General features: G+C 55.9%; 1 protein-coding gene across 1 annotated transcript in view; it reads left to right on the forward strand.

The window, feature by feature from the left end:
- The window catches only part of LOC144590087 (nonsense-mediated mRNA decay factor SMG5-like), a 30,376-nt gene extending 13,952 nt beyond the window's left edge, over positions 1 to 16,424 (forward strand). Inside the window, 12 exon segments of the mRNA XM_078394953.1 lie at positions 3,693 to 3,742; positions 3,745 to 3,781; positions 4,281 to 4,404; positions 4,775 to 4,784; positions 5,176 to 5,265; positions 7,053 to 7,142; positions 7,962 to 8,040; positions 9,735 to 9,860; positions 10,560 to 10,628; positions 15,421 to 15,623; positions 15,824 to 15,961; positions 16,420 to 16,424. Of these exon segments, the coding sequence (XP_078251079.1) occupies positions 3,693 to 3,742; positions 3,745 to 3,781; positions 4,281 to 4,404; positions 4,775 to 4,784; positions 5,176 to 5,265; positions 7,053 to 7,142; positions 7,962 to 8,040; positions 9,735 to 9,860; positions 10,560 to 10,628; positions 15,421 to 15,623; positions 15,824 to 15,961; positions 16,420 to 16,424 (1,021 nt within the window).
- Positions 16,425 to 16,851: the final 427 nt, after the last annotated feature.

Here is a 16,851-nt window from a genome sequence, read left to right on the forward strand (position 1 = left end):
GTCATTGAGTGTGTGGGTCACTGAGTATGGCAGGGTGGTGTGGGTCAGTGAGTGTGGGTCAGTGAGTGTGGCAGGGTGGTGTGGGTCAGTGAGTGTGGCAGGGTGGTGTGGGTCATTGAGTGTGTGGGTCACTGAGTGTGGCAGGGTGGTGTGGGTCTCCGATGATGCTGGCTGCCTTTCTGAGGCAGCTGTGATATCTTGAGCTCATGAGCTTAATTGGCGACGAGAGTGGGATCGTTGATTCCCCAGCTTTACTTGTCTGTAGATAAGGAATTCTACAGAGGCACGGAGTAGGTTGGTGTCAAGGAAAGCTGGAAATCGGGTCACAAAGTTGAATTCTGTGAGACTGTTAAAAAAAAATTATAAATCTAAAATGGCGGTGCCCAGTGGATGTATAGGAAGATTGGGTGAGTTCCAGCCACGTGGGAAACGTTCAGTGCGTACATCGAACGTTTAAAAATGTTTTTTTGCTGCAAATAACATCACTGAAGTAGAAGTTTCTGATGCAGAATCAACACGTTTGAATAAAGCAATTCAAACTAGGAAAAGAACAATTTTTCTCACTGAAATGGGTCCCGATGTTTATGATACAGTAAAGAATTTGTTAGCTCCAGCCAAACCAAAGGACACGCCCCTGAAGGATATTCTGAAGAAGTTAACAGAACATTATGACCCAAGCCCTTAGAAATAGCTGGAAGCTATCGTTTTGGAACGAGACGCCAACTTCCAGAGGAGGGTATTAGTAATTTTATCGTGACACTCAAGAGGTTATCAATTCATTGTAATTTTGGAAATTCCCAAGACCGGGCGTTAAGAGACCGTTTCGTGTGTGGACTGAGAAGTGAGCGGATCCGAAGTAAGCTGATGACGGTGTATGACCTGACCTTTGAAACAGCTTGTAAGACTGCTTTGTCAATGGATATGGCAGAAAGGGGTTCTAGAGAAGTCAGGACCATGGAAGGGTAGCAAGACAAATGCAAAGCTATGCTATCGCTGTTGGGCTCACATCTAGCACAGTATGTTCTTTAAGGCAGAGTGTTACTCGTGTCACAAGATGGGACACCTAGCAAAGGCTTATCGAAAGGCTTAGCAGAAAAAAGGTTCAACAACAAGTAAGCTGCATTTTGTGGATCAACTGCAGGCAGAGGAAGAGCTTCTCGAAATATACACCATCTGCAGCAATGAGCTATTGGTGTATGGGGAGAGGCTGAGTCAAATTTCTTTGGAAGCGAACCGAATCGAGCTACGTGGTTACTCTGGAGAGAAGATTCCAGTGTTAGGATGCGTACATGTACCAGTTAGGTATAAGGAGTAACAGGCGGAGTTGCCCCTCGTGGTTGTAAAGGTGGATATACCTGCGTTGCTGGGTCGGAATTGGCTGCAGATCTTGAAGCTCAACTGGAACGAGATATTCCTCGTTCGTGAAGAATTAAAGTGTCCGGAGGACATAATCAAGCAACATCCGAAGGTGTGTATCGACCAGGGAGAGACGATTAAGGGGTACAAGGCGGAAGTATATGTGAAGCAGGATGTGACACCAGTGCATTGCAACCATGGGTTGTGCCGTGTGCTCTTAAGGACAAGGTTGAGAAAGAACTGAAAAGGCTTGAAGCTGAGAACATTATCAGTGAGGTAGAAAATAGTGAATAGGCAACACCCATTGTAGTTGTACCTAAATCTGATGGTAGTGTTAGACTTTGTGGGGATAATAAGTTGACCATAAACCAGGTACTGGAAGATAGCAGACTAGATACCCTACCAACGGCAGAGGATTTGTTTAGCATCCTCACAGGCAGCCAGGTCTTCACAAAAAGACGTACAGGTATGTAGGTTAATTGGCTGGGAAATGTAAAAATAAAAAAAAATAAAAATAAAAAAATTGTCCCTAGTGGGTGTAGGATAGTGTTAATGTACGGGGATCACTGGGCGGCACGGACTTGGTGGGCCGAAAAGGCCTGTTTCCGGCTGTATATATATGATATGATATGATATGAAAAATGGACTTAAGAAATGCCTACATGCAGTTAGGTGTAGATGACGAATGTAAATCCAAGCTAACTATTAGCACGCATTTAGGATTGTTTCAGTTCAGTAGGCTTCCATTTGGTATATCATCAGCCCCAGGGATTTTTCATGGGGTAATGACACAAATTCAAGAGGGAATTGAAGGTGTGGTGTGTTACTTGGATGACATCCTCATCTCAGCCCCTGACAGGCAGACACATGATGAAAGGTTGGAAGTGGTACTCAAACGACTTGAAACACAGTGGAAGAGTGAAGGCACAGAAATGTGAGTTCTTTCAGAACTCGGTAGAGTACTTGGGTCATACGATAGACAAGGATGGTCCACACCCCACCAAGGGTAAAGTTGATGCGATTAAGAATGCGCTCACTCCCAGAAACATATCTGAGATCCGATCCTTTTTAGGATTAGTGCATTGTTATGGGATGTTTGTGCCAAATCTGTCCATCCCTTGAATGAGCTTTTGAGAAAAGATGTACCATGGAAGTGGACACGTAAATGTGATCAAGCTTTCAAGTCATGTAAAGCTCAGTTGGCAGAGAGTTCAATGCTTGTTCATTACGATGTCAATAAGCCGATGAAGTTAGCATGTGATCTCTCATGTGTTAGAAAATGGAGAGTAAAGGCCAATAGCATTTGCGTCTAGAACACTCAATGCCAGTGAGAGAAATTATGCACAAATAGAGCGAGAGGCTCTTGCATTGATTTTTGCCGTTAGGTTGTTTCACAAATACTTGTATGGTAGAAGGTTTGTAATCGAGACAGATCACCTGCCATTGACAGTGATCCTAAATCTAAAAGCATACATTCCAACTCTGGCAGCAGCCAGAATGCAAAGATGGGCATTGATATTGTCTGCATACCAGTATGATATTCAGAAAATGCTGGAGTAACTCAGCAGGTCAGGCAGCATCTCAGGAGAGAAGGAATGGGTGGCGTTTTTGTCAAGAGTGCAGGAATATATTACTAATGGATGGCCAAACAAATTGCCAAATTCAGAGGCAGAACTGAAACCATTCTTTGTACGTAGGAAAGAACTCTCAGTAGACCAAGGTTGTGTCATGTGGGGAGCGAGAGTTGTAATACCTGAAAAATATGGAGTAAAATTGCTCGAAGATCTTCATGATCAGCATTTGGGAATGTGTCTAACAAAGAGTCTAGCTAGAAACTATCTATGGTGGCCGGGTCTAGATAAGGACATAGAACAAACGGTGAAAGAGTGTAGCACATGTCAAGCAGTTGGAAAGAATCCACCCACAGTACCGCTACAGCCATGGAAATGGCCGGTTAGAGTGTGGCAAAGATTACACATTGACTTTGTAGAGTTGGATGGACAACAATTGTTCATTGTGATTGATAGTCACTCCAAGTGGGTTGAGGTGATTTCGATGAACAAAACGACATCCAACAATACGATAGACATTTTGCGAGGGTTGTTTGTGTTCTATGGATTTCCAGAGGAAATTGTGTCTGATAACGGACCACAATTCTGTTCACAAGAGTTTGCATAATTCATGAAAGGGAGTGCTGTAAAACACACTAGAGTAGCTCCATACCATCCCGTGTCCAATGGAGCAGCAGAATGCACAGTGCAAATTGTGAAGCGAACATTAGTCAAACATCAATCAAATAAAGATGGGTGTTGTAGCTGTGACCTGTTGTCTCCCAGGGCCGTGGTGGAAGCAGTTCATCGATTAGACGCAATTGTCAGCAACAAGATGGCGTATTCAAGCCCGAAAACATCAGCCTTCGCAACAGGTGAGTGTGGGAGAGGGTCGGGGTGGTCACGGGCTGGGTCGGTCAGGGTAGGGGAGGTCACGGGCTGGGTCGGTCAGGGTAGGGGTGGTCACGGGCTGGGTCGGTCAGGGTAGGGGTGGTCACGGGCTGGGTCGGTCAGGGTAGGGGTGGTCGGGTCGTGGGGAGTGTGTCTGGGTGGGGGCGGTGCAGGTGGGGCCGGTCCACTGCTGAGCAGCCTGTGCTTGGTCCCCAGGCTGAAAGAGCTGTGTGTGGGGGTGGGTCAGGGTGTGGGTCTGGGTGGGGGTGGGTGTGTCAGTGTGGGGGTGGGTCAGGGTGTGGGTCTGGTTGGGGGTGGGTCTGGGTGGGTGTGGGGGTGGGTCAGGGTGTGGGTGGGTCTGGGTGTGGGTGTGTCAGTGTGGGTGTGGGTCAGGGTGTGGGTGGGTCAGGGTGTGTCAGTGTGGGGGTGGGGGTGGTCTGGGTGGAGCCCTGTGTTGCTGACCGGCCTGTGCTGGGACCCCAGGCTGAAGGAGCTGTGTGTGAAGCTGATGTTCCTGCAACCCGTGGACTACGGCCGCAAGGCTGAGGAGCTGCTGTGGAGGAAGGTTTACTACGAGGTCATCCAGCTGGTCAAAACCAACAAGAAGGTAGCGCCCGCATCACCGGGGGAGGGGGGAGGGGGGGGGAGGATGAGGTTATGGGAGAGGGTTGGGGAGAGGGTGGAAAGAGGAGCAGCGTGTGACAAATGATTGAATCCTTGCACTTTGGATGGAGTGGGGGGGAGGAGTAGGAGGGAGGGGGGCAGAGGGGGAGGGGGGAGTGGGGAATTGAGGCAGATGGGGGAGGGAGGGGGGCAGGGGGCAGAGTGGGAGTGGGGTGGGGAGTTGGCTGCAGCTAATGATTGATTCCTTGCCCTCTGGGGCAAGTTAGCCCCGTTAGTTGGAGCGTGGTGCTGATAACGCCAAGGTCATGGGTTCGGTTCCCGTACGGGTCACTGCTTTACTCTTGATTACTCAGGACATGAAAGGTGACGTGGCGAAGGCAGGAGAATGGGGTCAAGAGGGAAAGGTAGACCGGCGTCTGTTTGTCCCGAGCCTGTGCTGCTGATCCCAGGCCAATGCCCTCCCTCCCTACCCCCTCCCTCCCTCCTACCCCCTCCCTTCCTCCCTCCCCCCTACCCCCTCCCTCCCTCCCTCCCTCCCACCTTCTCTCCACAGATGCTGCCTGACCCGCTGAGTTACTCCAGCTCTTTGTGTCTATCTTCGGTATAAGGCAGCATCTGCAGTTCCCCCTTGCACACCTCTACCTCCCTGGTGTGCACTGGCACTGAGACTGGGAATGCCAGGTGGACCATTGCATGACATGCTCTGCCTTCCACCTGTGAATCTGAAGGGGTTCTCTTTCTCTTGCTTGTGTAGGTCGGAGGAAACTGATGACTGCTTCTGGCAAGGAAATGGAATGGGCTCAGATGGCTTGTCACAGGAGCCTGATGTACCTGGGAGACCTGGGTAAGTATCGGCACGGGGGGGGGGGACGAACGGGACCACTGGCTTGCTGACGGATTCCTCCTCCCTCCCTGGCACTGGGATCAGGTCCAGAGAAGGTTCACCAGAACCATCTCCGCCCTTGTGCTCTATCTGATTTGAGGAAGGACATCCTTGTAATTGAGGCAGTGCAGCGTAGGTTCACGAGATTGATCCTTGGAATGGTGGAACTGTCATATGAGGAAAGATTGAAAAGACTAGGCTTGTATTCACTGGAGTTTAGAAGGATGAGAGGGGATCTTATAGAGACGTATAAAATTATAAAAGGACTGGACAAGCTAGATGCAGGAAAAATGTTCCCAATGTTGGGCGAGTCCAGAACCAGGGGCCACACAGTCTTAGAATATAGGGGAGGCCATTTAAAACTGAGGTGAGAAGGAATTTTGTCACCCAGAGAGTTGTGAATGTGCGGAATTCTCTGCCACAGAGGGGAGCGGAGGCCAAATCACTGGATGGATTTAAGAGAGCGTTAGATAGAGCTCTCGGGGCTAGCGGAATCAAGGGATATGGGGAGAAGGCAGGCACGGGTTACTGATTGTGGATGATCAGCCGTGATCACAATGAGGAGGTGCTGGCTCAAAGGGCCGAATGGCCTCCTCCTGCACCTATTTTCTACGTTTCTATCTGACGCTGGTCAGGCCGCATTCGCAATATTGAGAGCAATTTTGGGCTCCGTATCTGAGGAAGGATGTGCCGGCTCTGGAGAGGGTCCAGAGGAGGTTTATGAGAATGATCTCAGGAATGAGTGGGCTAACCTATGATGAGCGTTTGACAGCACTGGGCCTGTACTCGCTGGAGTTTAGAAGGATGAGGGTGGACTTCATTGAAACTTACCGAATAGTGAGCGGCCTGGATAGAGTGGATGTGGAGAGGATGTTTCCACTAGTGGGAGAGTCTAGGACCAGAGGGCACAGCCTCAGAATTAAAGGACGTTCTTTTAGGAAGGAGATGAGGAGGAATTTCTTTAGTCAGAGGATGGTGAATATGTGGAATTCTTTGCTACAGACGGCTGTGGAGGCCAAGTCAATAGATATTTCTAAAGTGGAGATTGACAAGTTCTTGATTAGAATGGGTCGACTGGGCTAATATTCCCTGGAATTTAGAAGGATGGGAGGGGATCTTATAGAAACATATAAAATTCTTAATGGATTGGACAGGCTAGATGCACAAAAAATGTTCCCGATATTGGGGGAGTCCAGAACCAGGGGTCACAGTTTAAGAATAAGGGGTCGGCAATTTGGGACTGAGATGTGGAAAAACGTTTTCACCCAGAGAGTTGTGATTCTGTGGAACTCTCTGCCACAGAGGGCAATGGAGGCCAATTTACTGGATGTATTCAAGAAAGAGTTGGATAGATAGAGCTCTAGGGGCTAGTGGAATCAAGGGATACGGGGAGAAGGCAGGAACGGGGTACTAATTGTGGATGATCAGCCGTGATCATATTGAATGGTGGTGCTGGCTCGAAGGGCTGAATGGCCACCTCCTGCACCTATTCTCTATGTTTGTTGAGCCTCAGCACTGTGGTCAAGGTGGTCTTTGCATTAGACCGTGTCCTCGTATATCCCTGTTCCGTTTGCCAACACGCCGCTGTAGTGGCAGATTCCGCTGCTCAGTCCCGGCCACTCCATCACTCTGCACCATCATTCTGCACTGCCCTCCGTCACTCCGCACTCTTAGCACTGCCACTCCGTCACTCCGCACCGTCACTCCGCATGTCCACTCCGCACCGTCACTCCCGTCCTGTCTTCCAGCACGATACCAGAACGAGTTGTCGGGGGTGGACGCGGAGCAGCTGGCCGAGAGGTTCTACCACCAGTCGCTGTTGGTGGCTCCTCATGTGGGTGAGTGCAGTGTCCGGGGCCACTCAGAGCGGGGCCCTCTGTACCAGCGCCGGTAAATAAACCCCCCCCTAGTGGGGCCACTTAGTGCGGGGTCCCCCTGTAGCTGCTGGTGTAAACCCACCCCCTAGTGGGGCCACTCTGTGCGGGGTCCCCCTGTAGCTGCTGGGGTAAACCCCCCCCCCCATGTGGGGCACCATGGGCAGGAGGGGACTGGGGGAGCTGGGGTAAACCCCCCCATGTGGGGCACCGCGGGCAGGAGGGGACTGGGGGCAGCTGGAGCAGTGGGATGCAGCAGGAGAGGAGGATGTGGTGGTGTAGGTTTGGACAAGGGAGCAGTATTTTGCTTGCAGCAGAGGTTTGTGTGTAATACACAGAAGACACAAGCAAGACGATGCCCTGACATGGCTCTCTGTAACGGTGGCACGGTAGTAGAGCTGTTGCCTCACAGCGCCAGAGACCTGGGTTTGACCCTGACTACGGGTGCTGTCTGTACGGAGTTTGTACGTTCTCCCCGTGACCTGCGTGGGTTTTCTCCAAGATCTCCGGTTTCCTCCTGCACTCCAAAGACGTGCAGGTTTGTAGCTTAATTGGTTTGGTATAAATGTAAATTGTCCCTAGTGTGTGTAGGATAGTGTGAGTGTGCGGGGATTGCTGGTCGGCACCGACTCGGTGGGCCGAAGGGCCTGTTTCCACGCTGTATTTCTAAACTAAAGTGAACAGTAAACCTGAGGAGAAGAGGGCGTTGGTGTTGATCAAAGTGACTGTCTTGATGAGCTGTTGTTGGGTTTGTGTTGCCTGTACATGATCCTGTCTCTTCAGGCATGCCCTTCAACCAGCTCGGGACCCTGGCTGGCAGCAAGTATTACAACGTGGAGGCCACCTACTACTACCTCAGATGGTAAGTGCCACTCAGAGTTCAGCGTTCTGTTGGCCTCTGGTGCTGTCACAGAGCGGTATAGCACGGAAACAGGCCCTTCGGCCCAACCTGCCCACACCGGCCAACATGTCCCAGCTACACTAGTCCCCCCTGCCTGCGTTTGGCCCATCTCCCTCCAAACCTGTCCTATCCATGTACCTGTCTAACTGTTTCTTAAACAATGGCATAGTCCCAGCCTCAACTACCCCCTCTAGCATCTCGTTCCATACACCCACAACCCTCTGTGTGAAAAAGTTACCCCTCAGATTCCTATCAAATCTTTTCTCCCTCACCTTAAACCCATGTCCTCTGGTCCTCGATTCCCCTACTCTGGGCAAGAGATTCTACCCGATCTATTCCTCTCATGATTTTATACACCTCTATAAGATCACCCCTCATCCTCCTGCACTCGAAGGAATAGAGACCCAGCCTGTTCAACCTCTCCCTGTAGCTCACATCCTCTAGTCCTGACAACATCCAGTCTGCTCTCTGAATCATTCAAATACTGTGTGTGGGGTAAATGATGTGTGGGGGAACCTGTGGGACCGGCCACAGTTTGTAAAGTAGAGGGTTGTTGAAGGGTGCAGCTGCTACACAACTTGCGACGGTGCAGGAGGTGCATGCAACCTCTCCAGGGTCCCCCGTGTCCAGGGTCCCCCGTGTCCAGGGGCCGCGGCTCCAGGGGCCGCGTGTCCAGGGTCCCCCGTCTCCAGGGTGCCCCGTCTCCAGGGTTCCCCGTCTCCAGGGGCCGCATCTCCAGGGGCCCCCATCTCCAGGGGCCGCATCTCCAGGGTTCCCCGTCTCCAGGGTACCCCGTGTCCAGGGGCCGCATCTCCAGGGGCCGCATCTCCAGGGGCCGCGTCTCCAGGGTGCCCCGTGTCCAGGGTCCCCCATGTCCAGGGTCCCCCGTCTCCAGGGTGCCCCGTGTCCAGGGGCCGCGTCTCCAGGGGCCCCCGTCTCCAGGGTCCCCCGTCTCCAGGGTGCCCCGTGTCCAGGGGCCGCATCTCCAGGGTGCCCCATGTCCAGGGTTCCCCGTCTCCAGGGTGCCCCATCTCCAGGGGCCCCCGTCTCCAGGGTGCCCCGTGTCCAGGGGCCGCATCTCCAGGAGCCGCGTCTCCAGGGTCCCCCGTCTCCAGGGTGCCCCATGTCCAGGGGCCGCGTGTCCAGGGTCCCCCGTCTCCAGGGGCCGCGTGTCCAGGGTCCCCCGTCTCCAGGGGCCGCGTGTCCAGGGTCCCCCGTCTCCAGGGTCCCCCGTCTCCAGGGTTCCCCGTGTCCAGGGGCCGCATCTCCAGGGGCCGCGTGTCCAGGGTGCCCCATGTCCAGGGTGCACCGTGTCCAGGGGCCGCGTGTCCAGGGTCCCCCGTCTCCAGGGTTCCCCATCTCCAGGGTGCCCCGTCTCCAGGGGCCGCATCTCCAGGGGCCCCGTGTCCAGGGTCCCCCGTCTCCAGGGTGCCCCGTCTCCAGGGCCCCCCGTCTCCAGGGTGCCCCATGTCCAGGGTGCCCCGTCTCCAGGGTGCCCCATGTCCAGGGTGCCCCATGTCCAGGGGCCGCATCTCCAGGGTCCCCCGTGTCCAGGGGCCCAATCTCCAGAGGACGCATCTCCAGGGGCCCTGAGAGTGAGGGAGCTGGGTGCTATCGGGGTGGGGAGAGGGAGCGTCACTGTTGTCCGTTGCCAGCATCCACTCTGAAATGCCTTTTGAAGGGGCTTACGGCAACCTGACGCGACTGTTTGACAAGGCGGCCAAGGCCTACCACCAGATCCGCAGAACAGACACCAAGAAACTCTCAGTGAGCAGGCAAAGGTGAGCCGGTCTAACATGTCCGCACAGCAGCGGCAGAGTTGCTGCCTCCAACATTGTCCGCATTAGATGGCACAGTAGCTCAGCGGTAAAGTTGCTGCTGCCAACATTGTCCGCACTGCAGCAGTAAAGTTGCTGCTGCCAACATGTCCGCACGGGGTGGCACAGCGGTAAAGTTGTTGCTGCCAACAGCCGCACGGTGGCACAGACGTAAAGTTGCTGCTGCCAACATTGTCCTCACTGGGTGGCACAGCGGTAAAGTTGCTGCTGCCAACATGTCCGCACTGGGTGGCACGGTGGCACAGCGGTAAAGTTGCTGCTGCCAACATTGTCCTCACTGGGTGGCACAGCGGTAAAGTTGTTGCTGCCAACAGCCGCACTGGGTGGCACAGCGGTAAAGTTGCTGCTGCCAACATGTCCGCACTGGGTGGCACGGTGGCACAGCGGTAAAGTTGCTGCTGCCAACATTGTCCGCACTGGGTGGCACAGCGGTAAAGTTGCTGCTGCCTCCAACATTGTCCTCAATGCGACCGCACACAGGTAGAGTTGCCTCATAACGCCACAGACCCGGGTTCCATGACGACCGGTGCCATCTGTATGACGTTTGTACGTTCTCCCTCCTTCCCTCCCGCCCTCTCTCCCTCCCTCCCTGTGCGGTCGTGTTCTGTTGCTGTAACCTTCACCTGTGCTTTTATTTGTCAGGTCGAGAGACATCAAGCGTTTGTTGGTGAGTTTCATGTACCTGCAGAGCCTCCTGCAACCCAAGAACAGGTGAGCATCCCGTGCCAGGGTTCAATCTTTACCGATCGGTTGGTGTGCGTGTCGCCTTGCCTGGGGTTCCTGCCAGGGTTCGATCCTTACTCAGTGTGTGTCAGGCAGCCGGGGGTTGCTGCTTTGTGTGAGGGTTCGATCCTTACCCGGTCTGGGGCTGATCTTTACCCAGTCTGGGGCTGATCTTTACCCAGTCTGGGGTTGATCTTTACCCAGTCTGGGGCTGATCCTTACCCGGTCTGGGGTTGATCTTTACCCAGTCTGGGGCTGATCTTTACCCAGTCTGGGGCTGATCCTTACCCGGTCTGGGGTTGATCTTCACCCAGTGTGTATCAGGCAGCCTGGCCTTGCTGCTTTGTGTGAGGGTTCGATCCTTACCCAGCCTGGGGCTGATCTTTACCCAGTGTGTATCAGGCAGCTTGGCCTTGCTGCTTTGTGTGAGGGTGGGGTGGTGCTGCCAGGCACCTGGTGGGAGATCGCAGACCGGTTTTGTGCTGTCTCTCCACCCACAAAGGAGAGTAACGTGAGCCGGTGCTGTCTGCAGTTTCTGCCACAACAGGGAGTGTCCCAGGCCGCATTGTTGCAGGTTTACAGGGGAGGATCGCGGCACCTTGGTCCACAACACAGACAGTGCACATTCCATCCAGCAAACTGCAGGAAGGATACAACTGTCTTGCCCAGAGTAGGGGAATCGAGGAGCAGAGGGCATACGTTCAAGGTGAAGGGGAAAGATTTAATAGGAATCTGAGGGGTAACTTTCCCACACAGAGGGTGGTGGGTGTATGGAACAAGCTGCTGGAGGAGGTAGTTGATGCTGGGACTATCCCAACGTTCAAGAAACAGTTAGACGGGTACATGGATAGGACAGGTTTGGAGGGATATGGACCAAACGTGGGGCAGGTGGGACTAGTGTTGATGGGGCATGTTGGCCGGTGTGGGCAAGTTGGGCCGAAGGGCCTGTTTCCACACTGTATCACTCTCTGACTAAGACTCTAACTGCTGGTGAATTACGATAGGATACGATACAGTCTCAGTCTCAGCCACGACAGAAGGGGGAGGAGTTGTGCGGTTCGATAGCCACAGGGAACAAGGATCTCCTGTGGCGTTCTGTGCTGCATCTTGGTGGGAACCAGCGCTGCCGTCGCAGCTGCGGCTTGCCTGCAGTCCGTCTGTCTTTTGTGTTTTTTGTTGTTTTTGTATGAATTTGTATGAATTGTAGTTTTAATATGGTGTAGTGTTTGTATGTTATGTGGGGGGGAGGGGGTGGGAGGGAACGGGAACTATAAAAAATTCTCTCTCCCGAACGGAGACACGAACTTTGTTTCTGTGTCGTGTCTCCATTCCCAATGCGACCTACCACCGGCCATGTACCTGGGACTGGCAGGCTCCACCTACCACCGGCCATGCACCTGGGACCACCTGGGGCCCACCTACCACCGGCCATGCACCTGGGACTGGCGGGCTCCACCTACCACCGGCCATGCACCTGGGACTGGCGGGCTCCACATACCACCGGCCATGCACCTGGGACCACCTGGGGCCCACCTACCACCGGCCATGCACCTGGGACTGGCGGGCTCCACCTACCACCGGCCATGCACCTGGGACTGGCGGGCTCCACATACCACCGGCCATGCACCTGGGACTGGCGGGCTCCACATACCACCGGCCATGCACCTGGGACCACCTGGGGCCCACCTACCACCGGCCATGCACCTGGGACTGGCGGGCTCCACCTACCACCGGCCATGCACCTGGGACCACCTGGGGCCCACCTACCACCGGCCATGCACCTGGGACTGGCGGGCTCCACATACCACCGGCCATGCACCTGGGACTGGCGGGCTCCACATACCACCGGCCATGCACCTGGGACCACCTGGGGCCCACCTACCACCGGCCATGCACCTGGGACTGGCGGGCTCCACCTACCACCGGCCATGCACCTGGGACCACCTGGGGCCCACCTACCACCGGCCATGCACCTGGGACTGGCGGGCTCCACATACCACCGGCCATGCACCTGGGACTGGCGGGCTCCACATACCACCGGCCATGCACCTGGGACTGGCGGGCTCCACCTACCACCGGCCATGCACCTGGGACTGGCGGGCTCCACATACCACCGGCCATGCACCTGGGACCACCTGGGGCCCACCTACCACCGGCCATGCACCTGGGACTGGCGGGCTCCACCTACCACCGGCCATGCACCTGGGACTGGCGGGCTCCACATACCACCGGCCATGCACCTGGGACTGGCGGGCTCCACATACCACCGGCCATGCACCTGGGACCACCTGGGGCCCACCTACCACCGGCCATGCACCTGGGACTGGCGGGCTCCACATACCACCGGCCATGCACCTGGGACCACCTGGGGCCCACCTACCACCGGCCATGCACCTGGGACTGGCGGGCTCCACATACCACCGGCCATGCACCTGGGACTGGCGGGCTCCACATACCACCGGCCATGCACCTGGGACCACCTGGGGCCCACCTACCACCGGCCATGCACCTGGGACCACCTGGGGCCCACCTACCACCGGCCATGCACCTGGGACTGGCGGGCTCCACCTACCACCGGCCATGCACCTGGGACCGGCGGGCTCCACCTACCACCGGCCATGCACCTGGGACCGGCGGGCTCCACCTACCACCGGCCATGCACCTGGGACCGGCGGGCTCCACCTACCACCGGCCATGCACCTGGGACCGGCGGGCTCCACCTACCACCGGCCATGCACCTGGGACCGGCGGGCTCCACCTACCACCGGCCATGCACCTGGGACCGGCGGGCTCCACCTACCACCGGCCATGCACCTGGGACCGGCGGGCTCCACCTACCACCGGCCATGCACCTGGGACCGGCGGGCTCCACCTACCACCGGCCATGCACCTGGGACCACCTGGGGCCCACAGCCCGGACTCACCACCTGCGGCGCTGGCTGATGCTGCGGGAGCGGCTGCGACAAGTCTCCGGAGGCTCCGGCGCGGGCTGCGTGGATGTCGGAAGCCCGCAGGCCCCTGGGTGGGGGCCGACATCTGGAGCACCGGCAGTGGCAGAGGCAGCGTGTTCGCCCGCCCCGAATCGCGGGGCTTGGGTCGGCCCGCCGTAGACCTTTCACCGTGTGGCGTGGCCTGGAGTAGGCCGTGGACCTTTCACCGCCCAGCGGGCACTCTAATGTCGGGAGCCCCGACGTGGCAAGTTCAACAGCCTAACCGCGGGAGAAGACGGCAGGGGAAGAGAAAAGACATTGTGGCCTTCCATCACAGTGAGGAGGGACTGGAGGAGACTCACTGTGATGGATGTTTCTTTTGTTTGGTGTTAGTGTATGATTGTATTTGTTATTGCATTTTTATTGATTATTCTTATTGGTCTTAGTGTTTCAACTGTGGGTAATGTTTCATTTCACTACACATTTATGTGTATGTGACAAATAAACCACTATTGACTATTGACCAGTCTGTTGCTGAAGGTGACCTGGAGCTCACAGACTGCAGGGAATTTAAAAGGGTAGTGCTGCTGCCTCACAGCCCCAGAGACCCGGCATCCATCCTGACCACGGGTCCATGCAGAGTTTGTACCTTCTCCCTGTGACCTGCGTGGGTTTTCTCCAAGATCTTCAGTTTCCTCCCACACTCCAAAGACGTGCAATTTTGGAAGTTAATTGTCTTGTACAAATGTAAAACTGTCCCTAGTGTGTGTCGGGTAATGTCTCCGGCCGTTGTGGACTCGGTGGGCCGAAGGGCGTGTTTCCACGCTGTATCTCTAAACTAACGTGAACTAAAAATAAATGTTTAGAGTCACAAAGACATCCAACAGGGAAACACGCCCTTTGTCCTACATCCCTCCAAACCTTTTCCATCCATGTGTCTGTCCAAGAGTATTTTAAATGTGGTAATTATACCTGTCTCTACGGCACGGTGGCGCAGCGGTAGAATTGCTGCCTCACAGCACCAGAGACCATGGGTGCTGTCTGTACGGAGTTTGAACGTTCTCCCCGTGACCTCTTGGGATTTCTCTGGGAGCACCAGCTTCCCCCCACACTCCATAGACGTACAGGCGTGTAATTTGCTTTGGTAAAAAGATTGTAAATTGTCCCTGGTGTGTAGGGTAGTGCTAGTGCACAGGGATCGCTGGTCGGTGCGGACACGGTGGGCCGAAAGGCCTCTTTTCGTGCTGTATCTCTAAACGAAACCTCTGTCAGGTCATTCTGTGTAGGTACTACCCAGGCAGAGGAGGGCTCTGCCCGAGCCACTGCCTGCCCCTTTTCCGGGGTTACATCCGTGCCCGACTGTCCCTTGAGATGGAGCAGGCGCTGTGCACAGTGCCCTGGAGGGTTCTGGGACCGATCACTTTGGACTGTATCCTGGGTCAGGATTGTAATATCGTAGATAGACACGCAATGCCGGAGCAACTCAGCGGGACTGGAGAGACGGTATGGTTGACGTTTCGGGTCGAAACCCTCCTTCAGACCTGAAACGTCACCCATTCCTTCTCTCCAGAGATGCTGCCTGTCCCGCTGAGTTACTCCAGCACTCTGTGTCTATCTTTGGTGTAAACCAGCATCTACAGTTCCTTCCAGCACATTCTAACATGGTGGTGTGATGTTTAGTTGCAGGAATACTTGGCATTCTTTGTGTTGTGGTGAGGGGAGTTATTTTACTTGTGGTGTAAGTAATTGAACAAATGTAATTGTATAATAAAGGGAGGATGTTTCGCCACCTGTTGTGATTTGCTGATCTGGTGGGTCTGAATCTTCCCGCTGCTTCTCTCTCTCTCCAGCACGTCGGAGGTGGAGGTGACATCCATCTGCCAGTCTGTGCTGGAGGATTTCAACCTGTGCCTCTTCTACCTGCCGTCGCCGGCCAGCCCGAGCGGCTGCAGTGAGGAGGAGGAGGAGGAGGAGGAGGAGGAGGACGAGCGAGGACACGGCTTCCTGCCCGACCTGCTGGTCTTCCACATGCTCCTCATCTGCCTCATGTGGGGTGGGTTGGGGTGAGCGAATGTGGGGGTGGGGGGGAGTGGGGGGTTGGGGTGAGTGAGTTTACCCGTTGTCGGGGGGGTTGTGGGATGGGGGTGGGGTGGGGTAGTGGAGAGGGGGGTGTGGGGTGAGGTAGTTTTCCCCGTTGTCGGTGGGGGGGGTTGTTACCCGGGGCGGGTCCCCACTGACCTCTCTACGCTGCAGGTATGCAGCAGTACAGCGCGGCCATCGCCTTCACACTGGCCTTCTTCTCCCACTTGGTCAATCACGTCAACATCCGCCTGCAGGCCGAGCTGGAGGAGGGAGAGAACAGCATGCCCACCCTGAACCCCGAACCCCCAGGTACGAGCCCCCACCCTGACACCCTCCCCTCACCCCCACTCTGACCCCTTCACCCCCACCCTGCACCCCGAACCCCCAGGTACGAGCCCCCACCCAGCCCCCCCTCACATCCCCCCGCACCCCCAAACCCCCCTATCACATCCCCCTGACCCCCACTCCCACGCCTCCTCACACACCCCGAAACCCCCCTCTCCTCCAATCCCACCATCCTCCCACCCTTCTGCTGCCGATAAGCGCCCCCGCCCCCCCAACCCCCACCCCACCCCCCCCCAACCCCCACCCCAGGCCCTGCTCCGCATGGTGAGATCCCTCCCCACACATCCCCCTCCCCACACATCCCCCCTCCCCACACACCCCACTACCCGGACCCCCTCCCCGACCAACACCCCCCCCCCCCCGACCCACACTCACCAGCGTCACTGCCCCTGCGTCATTGCTGCCCCTGTGCTTTGCCCTAGGCTGAGGAAGAGGCTCGCAGGAACCGGCAGATGCGGGACATGGTGCAGCTTTGGCTGCAGGAGGGTGGGGGGGTCACAGAGAGGGTGGGGGGTCACAGGGAGGGTGGGGAGGTCACAGGGAGGGTGGGTGGGGGTCACAGGGAGGGTGGGGGGTCACAGGGAGGGTGGGGGGGGTCACAGGGAGGGTGGGGAGGGCCGTGTGGGTCGGGCCACTGGGTGGGCACCCTGCGGGGGGGGGCGAACATACCCGGTGGCGGGGGCCCTGTGGACAGACCATGCTCTGGGTGAGGGTGGGGAGCAGACGGTGCGGCCGCAGTGCCCATGACCGCCAGCAGGGAGCAGCACTGTAGCACGGCACTGGGATCTGTGATTCACCGGCACCGGGTGCAGGGAACACGTGTCCATGACACACAACACGGCAACTCCCACATG

This window comes from Rhinoraja longicauda, unplaced genomic scaffold (assembly GCF_053455715.1).
Source record: "Rhinoraja longicauda isolate Sanriku21f unplaced genomic scaffold, sRhiLon1.1 Scf000123, whole genome shotgun sequence".
NCBI classification, from domain to species: Eukaryota; Metazoa; Chordata; class Chondrichthyes; order Rajiformes; family Arhynchobatidae; genus Rhinoraja; species Rhinoraja longicauda.